The sequence below is a fragment of the Coffea arabica genome, chromosome 4c (assembly GCF_036785885.1).
Source record: "Coffea arabica cultivar ET-39 chromosome 4c, Coffea Arabica ET-39 HiFi, whole genome shotgun sequence".
Taxonomy (NCBI): domain Eukaryota; kingdom Viridiplantae; phylum Streptophyta; class Magnoliopsida; order Gentianales; family Rubiaceae; genus Coffea; species Coffea arabica.
Genome location: NC_092316.1, coordinates 46,897,390 through 46,919,673, shown reverse-complemented (window position 1 = coordinate 46,919,673; position 22,284 = coordinate 46,897,390). Strand labels below are relative to the sequence as shown.

Below are 22,284 nucleotides of genomic sequence, written 5' to 3'. Positions count from 1 at the left end.
AAAAGTTAAATCTCATTTTTATTTCTGCTTTGCCTTGTATCTTTAGTATTGTAATCAAAGGTAAGCTCATGGAGTTTTTGTGTCGTTTACACACGTTTAATCAAGTTTTAGATTAAAGGAGAGGGTTGGGTTGAGTGGTAAAATGAAAAAGATTGTAAGTAAGAGATCTTGGGTTCAAAACCTCTCATTTATAAAAAAAAAAAAGCTTAAAAAATAGTTTTAGATTATGCAAGTTCTGATCATTATAGCCTAATTACCACTAGTATAAGCATTTACGTTGTAATACAAGACAAACGAAAATAAATACCAGGAGTATGCAATCCAAAGTTAAGAAGTAAAAAGTTTTTACATCTCCTCGCTGTCAAGTTTAGGGTTCGAACCATTTTTCGTAAGGGTGGAAAGAATGTGGAAATGGGTGGGAGGGTTTAGAAAAAACTGCTAGAACCATTTTTTGTAAGGGTGGAAAGAATGTGGAAAGGGATGGGAGGGTTTAGAAAAAACTAAAAACTTTTCGTAAGGCAAGAATGAATGACAATTATGTATTGATTTTACCATTTTTAGTTTGAACATTAAAACCTACATATAAAAAAGTTTAATTCCATCATATTTTTTTTCTAATCTACTAAATTCAAAATGTCAATTAGGTTTTTTAAACTTAATAAAAATCTACTTACTACTTAATTGACTCATATAATTTTATGGTTAACATTGTTAGTCAAATTGCCCAATATTTAGACCTTAGGGGAAGGAAAATGTAATTTATTTTTGGTTGGGGAGAGAGAGGATTTAAGGATAGATTAGTAACTTGAAGGACTCAATAGGCACATTTAAAGGTTTGGGGATGAAAATAATGTTGGAATGAGTTGTTAGTTGTTTGCTGTTGGGTGTTGATTAGTGTTGGTTGTTGTTGATATCTTTTTGGGTTAAAAACAAAAAAGTCACCTGTAATTATGCAAATATACAAGAAATCTTTCCATGGTTTCAAAACATATAATCCGACACCTCATGATTTGAATTAAATTAAAAACGTGACCAAAATTGTCAAAACTAACATGTTCAAAGCATACACGCTTTGTTTTGCAACTAGTGGTACCTGAAAACCATTTTTTATAATTAATATTTATTTAATATACCTATTCTTCCACTTACAGAAAAGCTCCCTGTGATTAACTCAACCTATAGGAAAGCACTCTGTAGTTCTGAAACATACAAGTTGGATTTAATCCGAAACTTCATAAAATATATTGAAAAGAAAGTAAAACTTTTTGAGAGAAATCAACCACCAGTCTTATGCACACTACTTTTGGGGTATGGTAAAAGTTTTAAAATTGGGTTTTTGCTATTATAATATTATCTTAGAGGATCTTTTTTAAGAAGTTAAAGTAGGAATTTCAATACTCTTTCTTTGTACAAAGTGAAGGAAAATTTTACAAAATAGTTGCTTATATCTTTCTCAAATTTTCGAGTGGATAGTAGAACTAAACCCTATGATACCATTACAAGATTTGTGAGTGTTCAGAAAAAGTAAAAGTAAAAATTGTTGAGATTGAAAAAGCCATCAAAAGAGATGTTGCACTTTATGTATACAATGGATGACTGTGGGTTTTTTTGTGATCATGGTGTTATCCTATATACGGATATTAACCAAACCAGAACAACTGTTTTATGTGTAAAAGGGATGAATATTATATTTTTTGAAACCACATGGAATTTTCTTGTAAGTTGGCTTAATCACAGGGAATTTTTCTGCATTTTATCCTTATATATTAAGCTATTTTTGTCATTTTGTCCACTCACATTAGTTTTGATGATTTCCATCACATTCTCAATTTAATTCAAATCACGAGGTGTCAGATTGTATATTTTAAAATCACGGGAAACTTTCTTATATATTCGCTTAACCATGGGTGGTTTTTTGTTTTTAACCCTTTTTATTATTTAGAATTTAGTTTTTTAGTAGAAAATTTCTTTTGGCTATAAGATTTGTTTACTTAGTCAAGCGGTTTATTTACAAATAGAGAGTCTTATTATTGAATCAATCGAAAAGAGTGAAGGATTGAGAGCATTGTTCTTATGATATTATTAATATTATATTGTTGATTTATTTCTCTTCTCCCATACATACTTGTATGTATCTAAATTGCCTCCCACAATGGTTATATGAAATTTATCTCGTATAAATTTTTGGTGAAATTTTTTATGTTCTGCATATTATATGGTAAGATTTTGCTCCTAATATTTCAGTGTGATATATGTTACTACAGAATCACGGATCAAGAATTGATTTACCTCATCAAGAAACACGCAATAGTACAACCAGGAGACGGACAACTAATTACTAGTAACATTGCAACCAAGATTTGTAGGGAATGTGTTGCAGAGGGCATCTCAGTTGTATCTCATGAAACACAACATTGAGAAAAACACAATTGGTTGCTATGGTGATTTGTGGACTGATGGATGACTAATTACGTATGTCGACTCATTGAATGAAGGCTTGCTACTGAATGGTATATAACTGCAAGAAAATCCAATGTTGCCAGCAAGATTTATAGGAAAAGTGCTGTAGAGGATATTCAATAACAAGTGATGAAGCTGTTGATGCTTTTGAAGTAGTTGAGGTGCCTAACTTGGTTAATATTAACAAATTTGATATAAACACCATTGGTTGCTATAATGATTTGTTGACTGATGATGGACAACAAATTACACAAGATCACTTGTTGAGGTTGGAGCTTGTTAATGAATGGTATGTTGCCAGTTGCCAGAAACATCAGTGACCTCTGGACCATTGTACAATAAACAATGGGCTAGATGCGTAGAGGGCATCGCAAAGTCTGCAGACAGCAAACTATTTCTCACAGAGGCACCATCCATCGACAATCTCTTAAGAATGCAAAGTCTGTAGACAGCAAACACAACCCACAAATACATGCATGCACAAATAGGACGCTTCTTATGTTATCAAAGAAACTAGTCTTCATTGCCTTAGTAATTTGACGCTAACAAATCTGTCAATGGTTCAAAAATATCTCAACAGAGAACACATTTAAATTTAGTTATAAGCAAAGATGACTGCAACAAACTGAATCTCTTTTCTCTATCTCTCTCTCTTTGGAGAGATGGCTTTTGCCACCTGTTATAGGCATTTATAAATCAGACACTAATATTAAACTACAGGGTCAGGATTTCATCTCTTTTTAGTTGCCAGGCTTCGACGTTCAGCTTCTTTCTCAGCAACAATGACGTAAAATTCTGCCCCAAGCATCTCATGTATATTGAGATTATGCGAGATGCTCAAATCAACTAACTCAGTTATCAATTCCACAGTAACCATGAAACCTAGAGTGGATAGTACTCTGACTGCATTCGCTAATCTACATATATGTTGCCTAATCTCTACTGATGTGTGACTTTGTTCTTGTTCACAGGAACTGACTGAACCACTTAAACTGGCATTTTCTTGCTCGGATTTGATCATTTGATCCACTACCATGTCATCTTTGGCTTCAACATGTTCACCAACCCATATGAATCCATTACAGCCAAGTATCAAGTCAACTCCATACTGGTCTAGGTGGTGGAAATGTTGTTTACGCCTCTTCACCAAATAAGGGGAGATTCTGAGTAATTGACCTCTATCAAGCTGTTGCAAAGAACAGAAGGAAACAAAATAACAAACAAACAAAATGAGTAAGCTGAAAGTAATAAAAGTATTAGATTGCTCAGGAAAGTATAGTAGATGCACTGATCTAGATCAAGAGGCTAAAAAAGGATAGGGATTTGAGGCGCAGGTAATAGGAATTGGACATGGAGATAGCAACAGCATTAATAAACCCCAAGCCCAACTCCTTGATACCCGAAACATCTCCTCTTTGGTTTTTTCGATAACCAGCACAAAAACACTTTAATCCTGAAGCCAAAGATCACGAATACACCTTTCTATACTTCTGACTTCTTGCTTGTAGGTACAGACTTCCATCATGCTGGAAACCACGGACTTCAGCCTGAAACAGCACAATCTTTGCTAAATGATCTATGTTAGGCATTTGAAGTATTAAATTCTCGAGATCCAAGTTCCTCAAAATTTATTGATTACTGGATATGATCAACATACAAGATATTAATTTCCAAATGTCAAAAGATTCACATGCAGAAGATAGTTGTGATGAAATTGAAGAAAAGAACGGACATTCAAGTTGATTGCTTTTCTTTGGGAGGGGGGAGGGTGGTTTTTGCAATCCTAGATCACCATAAGACATATCAAAAAGGAAATCCTATAGCCTTATAACAGCAAATTCTGATACCAGGGCAGCAGCAAAAAAGGTGTACAATTGGTGGGCTTACACAAACAATGTCATTCTCTTCAAATATACTGCGCATGTTGAGTTCATCGACTGCAGTTCGGCGCCTCTGGAGAAGAAAATAATGAGATGGAGTAAGGAAAACTTTTGGATGAAATCAAATGGAACTCACACTCAATCCGGTTCAAAAACCATATTCCTTTTATATCTTCACGGACAACAAATGGCAGTTCCCAGGAACAATAATGTGCTCAACCAGTGCCCCCCACCCCCCTCCCCAAAAACCAACCAACCCAAAAACCGAAAAAAAATGGTGGTGAAGTTATTCTTGTAAGATGTGAAGCTCAAGTAATTAACTGTTTCAGCATAGTCTGGAATTGACAGTGTGTATAGACATTATAAAATGAGAGACACTATATAGTAAATGCATTTAAAAAGGAACTTGCAGATACCTGGATGCCATCAGGCAAGTTCATTGAAGAAAGCATCAATACTGCGTCTTGGCTGAAATTGATCTCCAATCTCCAACGCTTAGGAGCCACCTTCAAAGATACACTTGCAGATAAAGAACCACCCACCAAAAGCGGAATAAAGAAAAATGAATTCACTAGCAGTATAAGATATGGATCAGACGCGCCTCATGTTTAACAAACTCTACATGAACATTTTCCCTCAATAATCAGAAAGCAACTAATTGGCTCCCAAAATTTTTCATTAAAAAAAGGCAACAATAATAAGTATCAAATTGGTTCTATATAACGTAAGCAGTATTAATGAATTTAGCAGTGTAATTTCGAATAAAGGCAAGGTTTCAAAGGAATGGGACAGAAATACAGGAGAGAATTCAACAAAGATGTGGTTAACATTCACCTCGATAACACGGCCAACAATAATATCACCTATCTCAGGCTTGTACCTAAAAAATAGGGTAGATAGAATTGAGAGCAATGTATTTTCAAAAATTATCAGCGCTACAAAAGGAACAATTTTTCTACAGTTGGGGGTACCTTGCCCTGAGAGCACGAACATAGACAAGCTTATTCACGCGCTCCACCACTCCGCAGATGGTTGCCACCACCCGGCCATCCATCTCCGACGTCCCATGCCCCCTTCGCCCAATAAATCAAGAGGATTAGAGTTCGCCACCCATGATAGATTCCCATTTGAGATTTTCTCTCAATTGTTATGAAATGACGGAAAAATATAAGACACAATGCCAAAAAAGAGAAAATTTTGTGTGACCAATATTTACTTGAGAACGCCGTCTTCGTAATTGATGGGAATGGTGTCGGCGACTGTGACGGAGGCATTGGAATTGTTGCTGGTGGTGGAGGAAAGGGATTCCAACTTCTCAAGTGCTGTTTCCAGTCTAAGCTTCTGGGTCTTGTTCAATGACAATTGAACTCCTCTCATCTTCCCAACTCCCTTTTACTTTCTTCTTCTTCTTCTTCTTCTTCTTCTTCTTCTTCTTCTTCTTCTTCTTCTTCGTAGGTCTTGCCCCTTCTTCCTCTTCTTCTTCTTCGTAGGTCTTGCGTGTGTGAGAGACAGTAGACAGACAGTAGATTATGATTCAGGACTAAGAATTAGGAAATCCTGCCAAAACCCCAACCACGTCGCTATATATTTATAGACTAGAAATTTTCCGGCTGTGCCCAATGCCCAATTTGTTGTGTAAAAAATATTGAAAAATTCCCTATAACTCTCATTTTTAAAATTAATAGACTATGGAAGATCTTAATTGTCGTTATGTTGAGAAACCATCTCTATGTGCAAACTATTATAGCAGTAGGGTAATTAAAGCAATGTCCATGTCCATGTGCAAAACTAGATAAACTAATTTAACATAGAAGCTGCAAAATAATTGAAGACTGAGGTATGTTAAAAGTCTTTGTCCCCCCAAGTTCGAACAATCCCCTTTCAATGAACCAAGGTATGGAACTCAAAAGTGCTTATCTGTTCAATTTCGATATATACCAACAATGAAATGAATCATAACTACTACTGGATAATTTTTAAGGCAGACAAAAGTCTAGAAAACAAAAAAAAAAAAAAAGAAAACTGGAAACTTACAAAACCAACCGTGTTAAGGAGCCAGAGAGTAGCGTAGCGGTGGGAGGAACGATGCGGCTACGGCAGCGAAGGAAGAGCTGAAGACGGCAACGGAGGGAAAGTAACAGGACGTGGGGCTTGGAGGGAGAGAATGAAAGATAAAAGAAGAAACGTTGGTGACTTTATGCGTTTCACTTTACTGTAATTGCAACACGCACCCTCAAACTACATTTAATACATAATTTACCCTTAATTGTCAATATTTATGCGAACAATGTTATTTTAGTCCCAATGTTTAACCTTTTTTGGTGATTTGATGGCAACATTTTATAACTACCCTTGTGCTATAGAGAAAGGAGGGGTGAGCATTCGGTGCAAATGCGGTAAATCAGTGCGCTGAATTCGGTTTTTTCGGTTATTGCACCTATAGAAATCTAAACCGTTTTCAATTTCGAATTGGGCATTACCGAATTCATGCGGTACCCGGTTTCAAATTCGAAAACGGTAATGAATTCGGTCTAACCGAATTCATCTATTATTTAAAAAAAATAAACCTGAAGCAAATTAAGAGAATATATAAAACCAATCTTTATAGTTCAGCAACTACCAACCCCCGAAAGCCATTAGATGTTTCTCTTTTACACATTGCAGAAAATTCATATCCAGAATCCTAGGTACAACTTCTGGAGCCGTACTTTCACTAGATGTGCACCAAAGATTGAGAATCTCCACGGACAAGGAGGTAAAATTTTCATTTTAACAAGTTTTTTCCTTTTTAATTTTTCTAACGGGTAAAAGGTGGAATTTTTCCCCAAGGCCTTAACTTTTAAAGGCTGCACAACTGGAGAGAGCTTCTTGTGTATAAAATACAAAGTTTATGTTATATCACACCTAATCTAAACTACTACAACAGTTAGAGTTTGCAATTGGAAGCTCAGATTTCGTCCCCTTATCAATTCAGGATAACAAATTTCCTAGTCGATCTTGGCCCATTTTAATGCCAGAGACACAGAGCCAAAAACAGAGGAGCACTTACCTAAGTGAGCCAGAGATGAGCAGTGATGAACCATTAAGAGAATATATAAAACCAATCTTTATAGTTCAGCAACTACCAACCCCCGCAAGCCATTAGATGTTTCTCTTTTACACATTGCAGAAAATTCATATCCGGAATCCTAGGTACAACTTCTGGAGCCGTACTTTCACTAGATGTGCGCCAAAGATTGAGAATCTCCACGGACAAGGAGGTAAAATTTTCATTTTAACAAGTTTTTTCCTTTTTAATTTTTCTAACGGGTAAAAGGTGGAATTTTTCCCCAAGGCCTTAACTTTTAAAGGCTGCACAACTGGAGAGAGCTTCTTGTGTATAAAATACAAAGCTTATGTTATATCACACCTAATCTAAACTACTACAACAGTTAGAGTTTGCAATTGGAAGCTCAGATTTCGTCCCCTTATCAATTCAGGATAACAAATTTCCTAGTCGATCTTGGCCCATTTTAATGCCAGAGACACAGAGCCAAAAACAGAGGAGCACTTACCTAAGTGAGCCAGAGATGAGCAGTGATGAACCAGCGATGAACTAGTGAGATCTTGGTGCTTCGTCTTCGACACTCGGCAGCGATGAACCAGCACGGCAGGACACAGCCGACAGGAGGCGTATAGCGCGGCGGACTGGCGGAGGCCGGAGAGGCAGAGAGCACCTTCGATTTGGGAATTGGGACTTGGGACTTGGGAGTGCTAGTGCTGTGGTGACGGCAGTCACGGCACCATGCAATATTGCAATTTTGCAATGGTTGTTTTCTCACTTTTCAATTTTCATCAGCTGAAGATGAAATCCGACTTTTCCCAAATGAAGTGATTTTGTAATTTTTAATTTACAAATTGGGGCTCCTAAATTATAATACATTCATTATGCTCCTCGATGATTTAAAATTATTACTGATTTGATCTCCAAATTTATTCATAATTGAACACATTACTTATGTTCAAATCATTTTGTGGTTTAATTGGCATTTATTTGATCACTTATACCTAAAATCCTTGGTATATGATTTAAAAAACACATAAAAAGTGATTAATTTAAACTAATTTAGTTAGTAGTTACAATGAATTTATAATTTACAATGATTAATAATAAGTAATATTAGTTACAAACTTACAAATTACAATGAATCAATGATTAGTGATAAGTTACATTAGTTACAAACTTATAATTTATTTCAAATCAAAATAAAACTTATTTACTTGATTTGCAACTCACATGTATTCACTTACACTGCTTAGTTATTTTGTTTATACTTAAAGCCTTAAGATTAGTAAATAGATAATATGAACTTTTAACTTATTTGATCACTTATACCTACAATCCTTAGTCTATGATTTAAGGAATACATAAAAAGTGATTAATTTAAACTAGAATAAACCTTAGACTGTACAATGGTTAGTAATAATTTATGAATTTATAATTTACAATGATTAATAATAAGTAATATTAGTCACAAACTTACAAATTACAATGATTAGTGATAAGTTATGTTAGTTACAAACTTATAATTTATTTCAAATCAAAATTAAACTTATTTATTTACATATGTTATTGTGAATGTCAATACACTAATACATTGATTTGCAATTCATATACATTCACTTACACTGCTTAGTTGTCTTATCTATACTTAAAGCCTTAAAATTAGTGAATATGTAATGTAAATTTAGAGTACACTAATACTTGCAAGTTATAGATTACGCATTCAAATATTCAATAATTCAAATATGAATGATGTATCAAATTACCAATATCTAAATTCTAATTACTAATTATGTTTATTGTTTAATATTTAGTATTATACATATATGTATTAATTATTATCTAATTCTAGTCATGTTACTCATGTATAAAATAATAAGTATTATAGTTATCTTACATTGTAATGTATTACTATGCATTATTGTAGTCATATAACAATTAATAAATACTAAAATAATATAAATATATTGTACATTATTATATATTATTAGTATTATAAGTAAATGATATGATGATAATACCATATACTAATTATTATTAATAACATTTACCTATATAATATAATAAAGTATTAGTAGTATATACTAATACTAAATAGCATTTATCTATATATTATATAATTTTATATATTAATTTGGTATTCGAATGCGGTAATGCGGTACCCGATTTCAATTACCGAATTTTGAATTCGAAATTGGTTATTACCAAATTCATAATCTCATTACCTATTTTATACCATATTAGAATTCGGTGAATTCGGTATGCACCGAATTGGAACCGAATTACCAAATATTCGATTTCAAATTACTGAATTGAATTTGAAATCGGTTATGAATTTGGTACGAACCGAAACTGCCCACCCCTAAGAGAAAGGGGATAAACCTAATAGATTATCGTTCCTATACTGTTATTCTTATACTATAGAGGAAGGAGATAAGTTCAACGGAATCATTGAGAACAAAAGAAAACTAAACTACTTCCAATCTAGACAAGTGCACTGTGGCACTCATTGAATTTAAGAAGTTAAAGAATTTCTGGTATTTGATGCTAATAAAGGAATATGATTCTTCAAACAGCATCCCAAGAGGAACTTAAAGTCTCCATTGTTTAATTCTTGATTATTACTCCCTCCGTCCCGTTTTCTTAGTCTTGGTCTTTTTTTCACACAGATTAAGAAAGTGTAATTAATTTGGTTAAAAACATAAATTTAGATTAATAATTTCCTAAAATATCCTTATGCTAATCAATGTAGTCAATGTATTCAATGTATTGGAAAAATTCAATGTATTCAATGTAGTAGGTTAGTATTTAATAACAATGTATTAATAACAAGATATTTAATAAGAGTATTTTAGACAATTTGAAAGATTACTACATTTCTTAATGGGAAAGTGGACTACAATTTGGGACGGACGAAAAAGGAAAACAAGACTAACAAAGTGGGACGGAGGGAGTAGTATCTTATAAGATTATTAAACTGTGTTTCCATTATCTTATAGTATTGCCAAATTGTGCCACATTGTTGAAATAAATAGAGTTTTTCTAGTACCCTTAAATTTATATCCATCTTAGCACTTAATTACCTTGTACAAGTACGCTAGATCATTTAAGAGTGTTGAAGTTTTTGCTACCAAATTTCATTAGTTCCCAACTAATTTAATTGAGTGCTAGAATTGATAGATTGCAGAGAAAAATCTAGTGACAATTCGTCGGTGCATATTACAATTCATCTCAATTTATTTGTTTTGCGGCCTACAAAAAATGGAGAAAGGCTGTGACAACAGTTGGGAGCTCAAAAGCCGGGACCATCATGGCGGGCATTGTGACGCCGATCATCGGCGTCCTTCACATGGTAGAGAAGAATGGTTTGTTGAAGATCATTTTTCCGAGAATTGATTATGCAAACTGTTTCAGTGGGTTGAAGTTACAACTGTTTTTTTTATTGTATGAGGGGATTTCCCGTTGACAAGACAAGCTCCTGTTAATCTGGTGCTAAAGATCAGTCAACTTTAACTTGCAAGTTTAACGATCTATACAGAAAGAGGGGGGGAAAAACGTAATGTACAATTTCCTAATATAACTCTTTGATTAATTAAGAAAAGCAAAATAGACTAAAATTACCGTATTTCTGCACAAAAGGAGATGAAAGAACAAAATGTACAAGCTTATATTAACAAAATAACAAGTCAGGAAGAGACTCAAACTTTCCGCCGTTTGCATCTGGAACAGTTTCATTTGAATAAACTCCATCATGCATGTCAGAATTCTCTACTACCATATACTTCTGTCAGCTGAACCAGGGAAAATATTCATCCTGGAGTTTTGGACCAAAAGGAGGCTTACCCACTTCACCTGCTAGACTTTTCTTCAGAGTTTGGTCACATTTCAAATTTGAGTGCTGATTTTGAGGTCGGAAGCAATCTCTCCAGCTTCAACAGCCGATGCAGACTCTTTCTTGTCCGACCCAAAAAAGGAGCAACTCTGGAATGCATCCAGACTGCACTGCTAGCTATGAGGCGGTTCAAGCCACCAAGACTATCACTTAAAATCAGATCATCACTAGGATATCTACAGGAAGATATGTCCAAATCTAGTGCGCCTAAAGAATCAGGCTGCAAAATTGAAAGATGGAATTAGGTCATAGGTGCAAAAATCCTACAGCAGAAAAATTTCTGTAATATTACATAATTTTAGCAAATTTTCTCGTGTTCTTTCGAAATAAAATAACTAACTAAGTGTACTAGTTTGATATGAAAAAAAGCAAAAAAGACAACCATCTTTCCACTGGATTTATACGAGGCATTTGATTGAAACCAGGAGAAACACGAACTAGGAAAGCAAAGGGTCAAGAATGTACCCAGTAAATGTCAGTAAGCCCATTGAGATCCCTCTGAGAGTCATCAAAAGAATGTTGATCGGAATGACACTTATCCACAATGTCTCCATGCATGGGATCATCAGTCAAGGGTTCCTCAGGATCAGACTGCCAGGCCAACCAAAAATGGATATGTTATATCTGAATTCAAATTGCAAGAATTTGATAGTAAGCAGGAAATAGATATTGCAAGAATATCTGTATGCAATTACCTCCTGTGCTTTACCAGATGCAGCCGAACTTGTACTGGTAATCTCGCTGGATGTCTCTGGAGGAGAAATTCTTGATGCATTTTGAAATTCTTCAGAGAAAACACTGTTCTTCTGAAACACAAAAGCATCACATGTTTCTTCACCATCCCATATAGAGGATGTATTAGTGTGAAGAGGTGGCTGCAAAGCAGATCGGCTTTGATGTTTATATATATGAGCAGCAATTGCAGCATCAAAGGAGTCACAGCTAAATGGAATCTGCCGAAGGCAGTGAGAGTTCCTTAATTCAGTTGAATCAATGCAATTTACTTCTCCATTGTGAGATGCCTCAGTGAGCAGATCCCCAATGCTTATGTTGGTTAGGCTATCAGCCCACTCCCCAGCTGACAAAGCACAGTCTTGTGTGGCCTCAAGTCATCCTAAAAAAGCACAAATAGGAAATTAGATAGAATTGTAACAAAGGGACCAGCCATTCCTCGGACTTTGAGATGCGCGAAAAGTTATACATGGTATGAAGGAAAGAAAATCACCCATTTATTTCCAACAAAATATTACAGGCATATCATATTTTTATAGCAGACTATCTATTTCACGACTTCAATATTTTCTGACAGTTTGAGGCAGAAATAGGCAGCATTGCTACCACAAGTCCACAATGATAGACAACAGCCTTATGCCACTTTCAGCAAACCACAAAAGTATATTACCAAGTGTTACTTAATCTATACCTGGGGGGGGCCCCAAAAAACAAAATCACGGGTGGTCCAGACACAGTTGGAACAGCAATCACAACGAGGAAAAATATCGATCTATTACAGGCATACATAATTGTAATTTCAGGTAGTGCAAATTTCACTTGAGAACTAGATTAATATAGAACAATTGCAAGGCCAAGTTGACTGAAGCTTCAAGAGAGAAAGTTAAACAACAGAAACCTCCAGTGTGCTGAACATATTAGTTTAAGATGTTCTGAAACTAGGAGCTAAAATGACGAATACTTTACCAGATTTTCCTTTTGTTCCACGACTCTGTCAGTTGTACTCTCTCTTCTGTTCAATACATGTGCTGCAGTATGATTAGAGGATCTGACTCTATTCACATCTGGACCTATGCCAGCACAACCAATGGTATCATTGGGCAATCTTGAAGGAGTCGAGGTGGTCATTTTTGTAGCAGAGAGCAAGCCTTCATGGATACCTAAAAGGTTTTCTGCTTCCTGATAAGTAAGTGGACTCGATTTTGGTGTCGTATCAACAATCTGCTCATTCACAATAGATGTCTCCGTATGGTGCTGAGTAGGGCATGATAATGATGCTACAGATGTTGCAGATCCAGGGTCAGCATGAGGAAACCAACCATATCTAAAGGAAAAGAAAAAATGATCATCATTGAAATCACTCTCCAGAATTTGTTCTCACAAGAAGAAAATTGCCTTTTTTTTCTTTGAAGGGGGGGGGGGGTGGGGGTGTGGGTAGGGGGAAATACACAAGCACCCCTAGTAGTTTAGTGAGTATAGACAAAACCATCCCACAGTTTGAAAACCTACACTTTAGCTCCTTATGGTTCCAACTAAAGTGAAATGGTAAATTTTTTTTGGTCACATTTAATGGTCTAATGCCAATAGTCAGCAATTTTATATGGAATAACGATGAAATTATCGGATTTCCCTTTAAATTGAGGTAAAATTGAAATTATAAAAGAAAACTTGGGGTCAAAATTAAAATTCTGTTCTTTCCTATCTTCTTCAGTACATTCCTTTCTCACTCGTCACTCCTTCCTCCCCTTTCCCCACCATCATCCTCCCTCTACTCTCCTGCCCTATTAAAATTCACGTCCCATCCCTGTGACCAGAAGAATAGCCCAACTGCGCCATTCAACTTCCGCATATCCATGTTCCAACCAAATTCCCCAATCACCAGCAATGGGCAAATTGGGGTGGAGGCCAACTCAAGTCGACCATTGGATCATCATCAATTCCAGCACAAAAGGGAAAATCAAATAAATTATTTGAATCAATCTCTCAAAAGTAGGTGATGACACATGGGAGAGCTACAGGAGGGAAAACTCTAATTGCTATCCTATTGTCACAAGTCAATTCAGTAATTTTGCCGGAAAAGGAAATGATAATTGCTAATAGAGCATATCCTCATTTATGCCAAAAAGAAAACTTTCTTGGGTTGAGCAGAGTAGCAAAGCAACCAAAATAGAAATGTATTCAGTTTGAGAACAATTGATTGCTTCATTTGCTATCCCCACAGGTATGCACCTTTAAGTTTTGAATATTTTAGCAATCCAACATCTTTAGAGAATCCAGATGTCATGTTTACAACAATCTTGCTGAAACATAAGAACATCCCATGATTGACTCTCTCTCTCTCTCTCTCTCTCTCTCTCTTTGGGGCTCTTATGTCTGGCTTCTACAGTGCTGCGAAAGCCACCGGGGAAGGGGAGGGTAGAGGTGGAGGCGAGAGGCTCTTTTCATACTATTAATTGACCTAATAATTGAATTACTAATTTAACCTTTACAGCTGTTAAACATAACAGAAAATTTAACATTTCATAACAGTATAAGCACACGGAGTTAGATTCTAGGTTTCCAAAACTATAGGGAGTTAATGTTTACATTCGCCTAACCATACAGGATTCTTTTGTACTTTACCCCTTTTTTGGCCAGTTGGGGGGGTGGGTGGGGGGAGGATAGAGTACCTGAGGCGGAAAACTGGAGGGTTTCCAATTTGCACATATACATCTGAAGCACCAAGAACTGAATCTTTAGCCCATTTGTGACAGCTAACCAGGTTCGCTGCTTGTACAAAGTATGGCAAGAGCATTAGTTCTCCAGATGCTATGCTTGACTGACCCCATTTGCGATTAAGATGTTCCAGTACAGAAGATATCTTCTTTCGTGTACTCAAAGTCAGCTCCAGGTATGGATTATGTTTATCCTGTGAAAGGATAAAAGCCAGATTTCAAGTTCTGAGTTATACAACTTCCCTTAGATTGGCACAAGAAAACACATAACTAAATAACCCACCATTTCCAAGGCTCTTCGGGTAGCTTCATCAACGGGGAATAACTGGAGCTTAAGTTTCATTGAACTCTGCATATTGTTCAGGATTGAGGGCATGTCTTTTCCACAGTAGTCAAAAGCATTTTGCACTGAGAAGTAATGAGCAAGTTCAGATAAAATCTGCAAGTTTACAAATAAGTCCTAATCCATTAGCTTCAGAAAATCACACTGGCAACTCACCATGAGCATCCTCGACATGTTCAACCTCTCTATCTGTGGCAGTTCTCTCTAAATGTTCAGCAGCATCAGCAACCAAAGAAACCCCGGCAATAGCAGCCTTCTCCCATCTTTTATAGGCAGTTTTTGATGTAGCACCTGCAACAGATTACCACAAGATAAGCCAGAATGGTGATTCCCATGCATCAAAAATTCTTAAAGAGCTTCAATTGCTTAGGTGCTAAAAGAACAGAAGCCTGTCAACATAATTTACGGAGTCAATAGGATCAGTTAAAATCAAAGCCTATCATGGTAAATACCAAGTATGATTGCTTGATCCCTTCAACTATGCTCAAAAGCCAGGAGAAACAAGTTTCATCATGCATTTAAAAGCATACTTCACTACTCATAGAAAAATCAAAACAAGCAGCAGACTATTACCCCCATGTGAACACTGTTTTTTTTTTTTTTTCCTTTTCTAACACCCAATGCACTGAGGCTGCACCACCTCAGTTCAGCTGTATCAACTCAAAGTACATTAATGGCCACACTTACAAGTCAGATCTACATTAAATTTTTGTCGTTACACCTGTCTATGCAATTCAATCACCTGACCAAGATTCCAGCTTTTACGCTGAAGACTTTTCCCAAACAATAATCTTTCATAACTTCTATACTTAAAGCTGTGAAGTGCTACAATGCCAGGTAACAGATCTATACGGCAACCACTCCACTCAAGGGCCTCACTTTCATATAATCATCAACTCACACCTTTAAAATACAACTAAAACCACATGAAAACGTGTAAATTCTTCATAGCTTTCTAAATTAACATCACAAGCATTTCCTAAAGGAGTTCTCATAGAATTTCGTACTGCCTGTCAAATCCTTCAAAAGATTTACATGCAATTTCTACTGAACTACATTGTATCAACTAGTTCAGGAGCATTCTTCTGCCTGGTATACAACCTACCTTGAACTTTCTCTGTTATGCCATGATTGACTAAACTAATAATTCTAAATCCTCTAAATGACAGCAGACTTTTCCCTGAATTGCTGTCCTATCCAACACAAAAGGAGAATTTGGGGAAAGACAATATGAAAATCTCTTTTACTTGCGTTTAGGAAAAAAGAATCAGAACTTATTCTCCTAGAAATAGTTAAACTTGCACTTAAACCTCTTTGAAAGCATTTAAACCCATGACGAATACAGCTTTTGGGATCATAAAACTAGGATAACATTGCTGGTAAAAAGAAGTCAAATTTATATTTGCAGTTAAATTAGCATCACTTAATTAATTTTTTAGCATAAAAAAAAAAGATATCACCACAAGTAGGTTCGCCATTACATATTATATTCTATTCTTGTATTCCAACATCGTAAGCAACATTTAGAATCTAAAAAAAGGACACCCAAACAAGACTTCAATGATGAGATGCACCAAATATAATCTATCAATACCCATTTCCTTTACAACTAGAATAAAACAGTTAAGACATCAAAATAAAAAGAAAAGAAAAACTGTTACATACTACAGCATGCCAACCATAAAACTTGTAAAGTAAGTTACCTGTTTTGCGCTGATACCTAGCTATTTTAAGAGCAGAGGGGCCTGATTTATAGTTGCCTCTGTTGATGCCTATATTTAGATGGCGGTGTATAGAGGATCCTTTCCCAATTCCAGGTTTTGGAATGTTTTGACTATCAATAAGAACGTCTTTGACCACGCGGCTTTCATGGCATGAAACTTTACCCTGGTTTGGGAGGCCAGTTGGAGCAGTTATAGAACTGTTTTCTCCCTAAGAAGCTCTTTTTCTGACATTCTTCTTCCTATCTTTCAAGAGTTGGGTTTCCTTCAAGAGAAAGTAGCTATAGTAACTAAATCAACAAAAAAGATCAAAACCAAATGTGCCCAAAATGGGCACCAGAAAGCTTTTTAAAAAGATTATGGCTACAATTTGGTCCAGGCTTACCAAAGTCTTTACAAACAACTTGAATCTTCGGGGTTTCAGGTGAAGTTTTGATGCTTTGCAGCTGTACTTCTCAAGTAAAGACCACCTACAAACCAAAAAGACCAAATTTATGAGATGTACATTTTGAATAAATTAGCATATGTAGACTCTTTCCAGACAAACCAAAAACCACGCAAGTACAACCATTCACATTTCGCTTGTCAAGCTGAATAGAAATAACCCCTCCGAAGAGTTACACTTTTACTACTTAGCATGAGGTAGATGAGGTGCTTGCTAAAGTGCACTTAATGATAAACAAGTTTTCCAACTTCTGACAGGTTGTGATTTTCTGCACACAGAGAGCGTGACAGAGGACCCAAGCTGAAATCTCATATTTCAGGGCAATTAAAAGTTACTAGTACATCATTTTTAACATTTACCAACAAAATTCTTCCTGTGCCATTCATCCTAAAAATAGCTCTGGCCAGTTTTTGGGGGCAGAAGCATCTCATTCTTCAATTCCTTACTTTTTACCTTTCATTGCTTGGACAAGTTTTCCACAGCCTTATTCAATTAAAAGGAACAAAAGGACAGGTATGTAAATTACCTTCAAAATTTTGTTCTTGACAATACATACACCTCAGACCAGGTCACAAGTACGACACAACCAAAACTTCTCAACAAAATCATTGTGGTGACCATAAAAAACAAAAAAAAAAAAAAACACGCTTCTCCTCTATGCACAGATGGTGCTCATCCTGAGTTTTACAAATTTCCAAATAAAATGACTCCTGACAACTTAATAGATGAATACTATCATGGCTTGTTGCATAGAGGACTCTAGCCTATACACTAAAGTAATTAAGTTAGAATGATAACAGAAAGCTTGAAACAGACAGAAGAAAGTTTAATTGAATATACAAGTACCATCGAAGCATTGCAGCATTGGTATCCTTAGAGTTTTTGGCATCAAGGCAAAGTTCTGGACCCAGCAATTTGTTCATACGCCTTACAAGGCGATAGTAATAATGTCTGACCTAAAACCCCAATTTCAAGGAGAACGAGAATACAAGAAAAGTTAATGTTCCGTAATCTGAATTCTAAAATCTAAATATTCAAACAATTAATTTGCTGAATTTTAAACACCGAAAAGAAATATATAAATGTCTGAATTTTAATGTTAAACCTATTTATATTGTTTGATAAATATTTATAACTGAATGCTTAATAAATTAAATTTGACAATTTTGTCTTTATATCTTTTATCCAAAAAAGAAATAAAACCTATAATTTAATTATTTTAAAATTGTTAGGTATGTAAATGACAATATTTATTTTTAAATCAAATTACTATAAAAGATGAAATATATTATATGAGGAGTATGGAGAAAATGTGAAAGTCATCAAAAAAGAAGAAAAGAGAAATAGAAAACCCTTAGATAAAGAATATCAGGTTGTTTAATTAGATAAGAATTTTGAACATAATTGACAAACAAAGGTAGATTTGGTAGATAAAATAAGACAGTTAAAGTAATTCTAATTCAGTTAGGATTCTTGTGCTGAAAAAAATACACATAATTTCAGCAATGCTTAACAAGTTCAACAGATGGATTTTCATTTATCAAACAACAAACATTCAAAACATCTGAATATCTGAAAAAGTTCAGTTTCAGCACTTTTTAATATTATCAAACAGACCCTAAATCATGATTTAGACATAAAGAAAAAAACAAGATACTAAGAGATAGAAACTCAAATATCAACAGTAAGTGCACATGATCCTTGTTTTTACTCTGAACTCGACAAGTTATTTTTTCGAAGTTCTGTCAAAGAAAACATCATACTCATCATTATGTCAATGCTAGGAGGAAAAGCCCACGCGATGCGTGGGAGTTTAGTGCTTATAATTAAAGATGGTTAATAATTATTATTTGGTATTTTATAGTACAAGAATTGAAATATGACAATTTTAATATATGATATTAAACAGAAAAATCATAAGTTACATATTGAGTTAAAAAATATACTAATATGCAATGAAACAAAATTATAAGATACGATCAACTATTTTGCATCTAACCTAACTATTTTGCATCTAACCTAATAAAATAAAAGACCTATTTATATCTGCTCATGCACTTTATGGATATTAAAATCTATTGCTTAGTTTGAATTTGATCTTAATATAAGGGCAATCCACCACATTATCTTGTCATATAAGTGATATTTGAACAATTAGCATATTTGAAGAAAATCATTGCTAGTGGAATTTCGGTTCTTGCAAGCCAAATTCTTGAATTTATATTGATTCCAAGGACATATCATCATGAAATCTCCACATTCACCAATGCATCAATTATGATTTATTGTATGATTTAGAACATATAGTAAAGCATCTCCTTCTGGATAGGAATTACAATCCCTACACATCAGTTTTGATCTAGTTGCAAAGATATACAACAACTAAAATGCTAATTTAGAAGAATAATCATGTCAAATAAAGTACAAAAACATTTTAGACCACTCAATTCAAGAAAACAATTAAAAGTAATGAAGTACATACTTTAGATTTGTAGCCAAATAGTTTTAAGTAGATAGTTAAACCTATTAGCAAATCAAATGAAGTGAAAAATTTGCCTAAATGGAATCATCAATAAAATAACAAACAATTTGAAAATTATCATAACTAATAGTTAAAACAACAAAAGTAGATGCAATCTGCATATGGAAAAATTTAAATGATAAACTTACTTTAAACCACAAATAATAATTAACAAATGTGATCTCCTCTCTATCATGCCTATCTAATATGGACAATTGAATTAAAATACTAAAAAATTATTACACATACAACCTTCAAGATTACAGATTTCTTACAACCAAAAAGTAGATTGGTTAAAGAAAACATACCTATTGAGATTTCTTACAACCAAAAAGTAAATTGGCTAAAGAAAATATACTTATTAAAAAAGGTGTTACAAAATAGGGAAGAGGAGTAGCTAATATAGCAACATCCAAATTTAATAGGCTAGATGATTGTGGTGGAAGAAAGTTGTAAGTAAATGAAATGAATATGAACAGATGGGGGTAACGGCCAAAAAAGCAAACTTCTCTACTAATTGGCATTAATTGTGTCTTAATATCTATATATCATAAGTTTGCAGATAACTGATGAGAAATGCTTTAGGAAATTAAGAGACTTGGATGTTAATACAATTAAATGATTAGAAGGGCTTTTATGTTATTTCACTAAAACACAAGTTGAATTTAGTTATACCCAATGTTCAATCGGATATTTGTCACCCCTATCTTTAAATGTCTAAAAGAACATCTAAGTAATTACAACAAAACTAAATTAGCTATAATGACTTGTATTTAATACTCCAATTGCACTTCAAACTCTTACATTCCCAAAATAGCCTTACCCTTACGGTTGAAATTCAAAGAACATCTTTACTCTAAACTCATTCTTATATAGTATAAGGAATTTCTGCAGGAATCTAACAAAACATATTGGGTTAATCAACATTAAAAATAAAAGTAGATTGCCTTGCCCACTTGTCGAAGAGCAGAGAAAAAACTTTCTTCCTCTTGATGGGTCCAAGCAGGCCATTGTCGTGTTGGTCTTTTCACTGAATTAGAAGATAGAATGCTCGTTAAAGTTCAATATCTCAAAGTATCAGTTATACAAGACAAATTTAGACATAAGTTGGTGAACATGGTCACACTCTCTTGAAGAAAGAGAAATAAACACACATAAAACTACTCAACAGATCAATTGCAAGAAAAAGGATAATAGAACTTGCAAAGAATATGAAATTAGGAAATTAAGAAGAACGTTGAGGGAGCAGGCAAACCAAAATCAATGAAATAGGAAACTGAAAGATTACAACATGACTAAACACAGATCTTTTTCTTTGCATGAAATTTCTTCGGAGAACATAATGCATTCAAGACACTTTAGTCACTGTGGGACAAGAAATATGTTAAATCAGGAGCAGTTCATAGTATAAATGCCGTGTGTCTGAAATGTATGGAGCTAATAATGAAATGATTAAGCAACCAATCACATCACAAACCTGGCAGAGTTGAGGCATTTTTGTCTTGCAAGGATATGGTTGAACCAGGAATTGCTTCTCCTTTTACATGATTCTCGGGATGGAGGCATGAATTGCAATCCAAGGAGATCTGTGGCTCCATTTGCGTTTTTAAGGTCATCAGGGGAACACGCGAATTTAGTATTTTCCAGTTTTCAACATCACGTAAGCTAGTTCCTCAAAATCTGCATCAAAATATCAGCACACAAGAAGGAAATATTTGTGAGAATCAATACAAAATGATAGTTGATCAAAGTCAAAGGCCATTGATATCTAGGTAAGTGAACTTACTAGCATAAATGAGTTATTTTGATAGACTATATGTAAAATTCATCTTAGAATTTGTAGCATATTCAACCTTAAAATCGACTTGAGAGGCTAGTTAATGGCATACGATACCAATAATAAAAGTCTGTAATTTTAGTTACATCCAAATGAATGACAGAATATTCCACACCAAATAATGCAATTGAACACCAACTAACACTTTTCTCATGTTGCATTATGCTGGGTAATTTGCAAAAGATGAAGTATGGATGTATGATTTTACGTGATCCATTTCTTACACAAAACATGATTCATTTAAGAGCGAATTGCGCAAAATGTCACTAAACTATTTCAAAGTGCCGGTTCTGGTCACTAAACTTTTTTATTAGCGCGAAATATCACTGAACTAGTAAATCTGTACCGTTTTGGTCACTCCGTGTATTTGTGCCGTCAGGAGAGACGGAAATCAACTTTTTGAGGGGCAAATTCGTCTGCACAGTCAAAAACCATTGTTGTCACAAGCATTTTTCCATGCTTCAACTGCCACCTTTACATCACGCATAATATTAAATAAAAACCAAGTTCAATCAGTGTAAAATTTCTTTAATTGACGCTGCCAAGTAGCGCTCATAATATTTCTTACTTTCGTAAGAAAATTTGGGAAACAGATAGGTGAGTGCTTGAGCCCGGCAGGATCCTATTGCATCCGCCATCGACCCATTCTTCCACGTCCTCAAAATCCTTCCCTACTCCTTCCTCCGCCCTCCTCGT

General features: G+C 34.8%; 1 protein-coding gene and 1 pseudogene across 6 annotated transcripts; both read right to left on the bottom strand.

Annotated features, from left to right (window-relative positions):
- Nucleotides 1-3,018: 3,018 nt before the first annotated feature.
- Nucleotides 3,019-8,163, bottom strand: LOC113740227 (exosome complex component RRP4 homolog). Of its 6 annotated transcripts, none has more exons than XM_027267769.2 (9): nucleotides 7,895-8,163; nucleotides 6,375-6,490; nucleotides 5,557-5,832; nucleotides 5,312-5,413; nucleotides 5,175-5,220; nucleotides 4,757-4,846; nucleotides 4,348-4,413; nucleotides 3,939-4,007; nucleotides 3,019-3,646 (listed from the first exon to the last, which is right to left on the bottom strand). In XM_027267769.2, the coding sequence occupies exons 3-9, from the start codon at nucleotides 5,715-5,717 to the stop codon at nucleotides 3,191-3,193; spliced, it is 990 nt and encodes a 329-aa protein (XP_027123570.1). In that variant the 5' UTR covers nucleotides 5,718-5,832; nucleotides 6,375-6,490; nucleotides 7,895-8,163; the 3' UTR covers nucleotides 3,019-3,190. The 6 variants fall into 6 exon arrangements, with proteins under 6 accessions (XP_027123570.1, XP_071902357.1, XP_071902359.1 ...); XM_072046256.1 differs by having other exon boundaries at nucleotides 6,375-6,451; XM_072046258.1 differs by having other exon boundaries at nucleotides 6,384-6,451.
- Nucleotides 8,164-10,928: 2,765 nt separating this feature from the next.
- On the bottom strand, nucleotides 10,929-21,349 carry LOC113739232 (TSL-kinase interacting protein 1-like; annotated as a pseudogene).
- Between the last annotated feature and the right edge of the window lie 935 nt (nucleotides 21,350-22,284).

Coding starts and splice junctions, on each gene's coding strand:
- LOC113740227 (XM_072046253.1), bottom strand. CDS start 5,717: ATGAGAGGAGTTCAATTGTCATTGAACAAGACCCAGAAGCTTAGACTG. Junction 5,221..5,311: donor GTTCGTGCTCTCAGGGCAAG/GTACCCCCAACT, acceptor CCTATTTTTTAG/GTACAAGCCTGAGATAGGTG. Junction 4,008..4,347: donor AAGAGAATGACATTGTTTGT/GTAAGCCCACCA, acceptor GTGCTGTTTCAG/GCTGAAGTCCGTGGTTTCCA.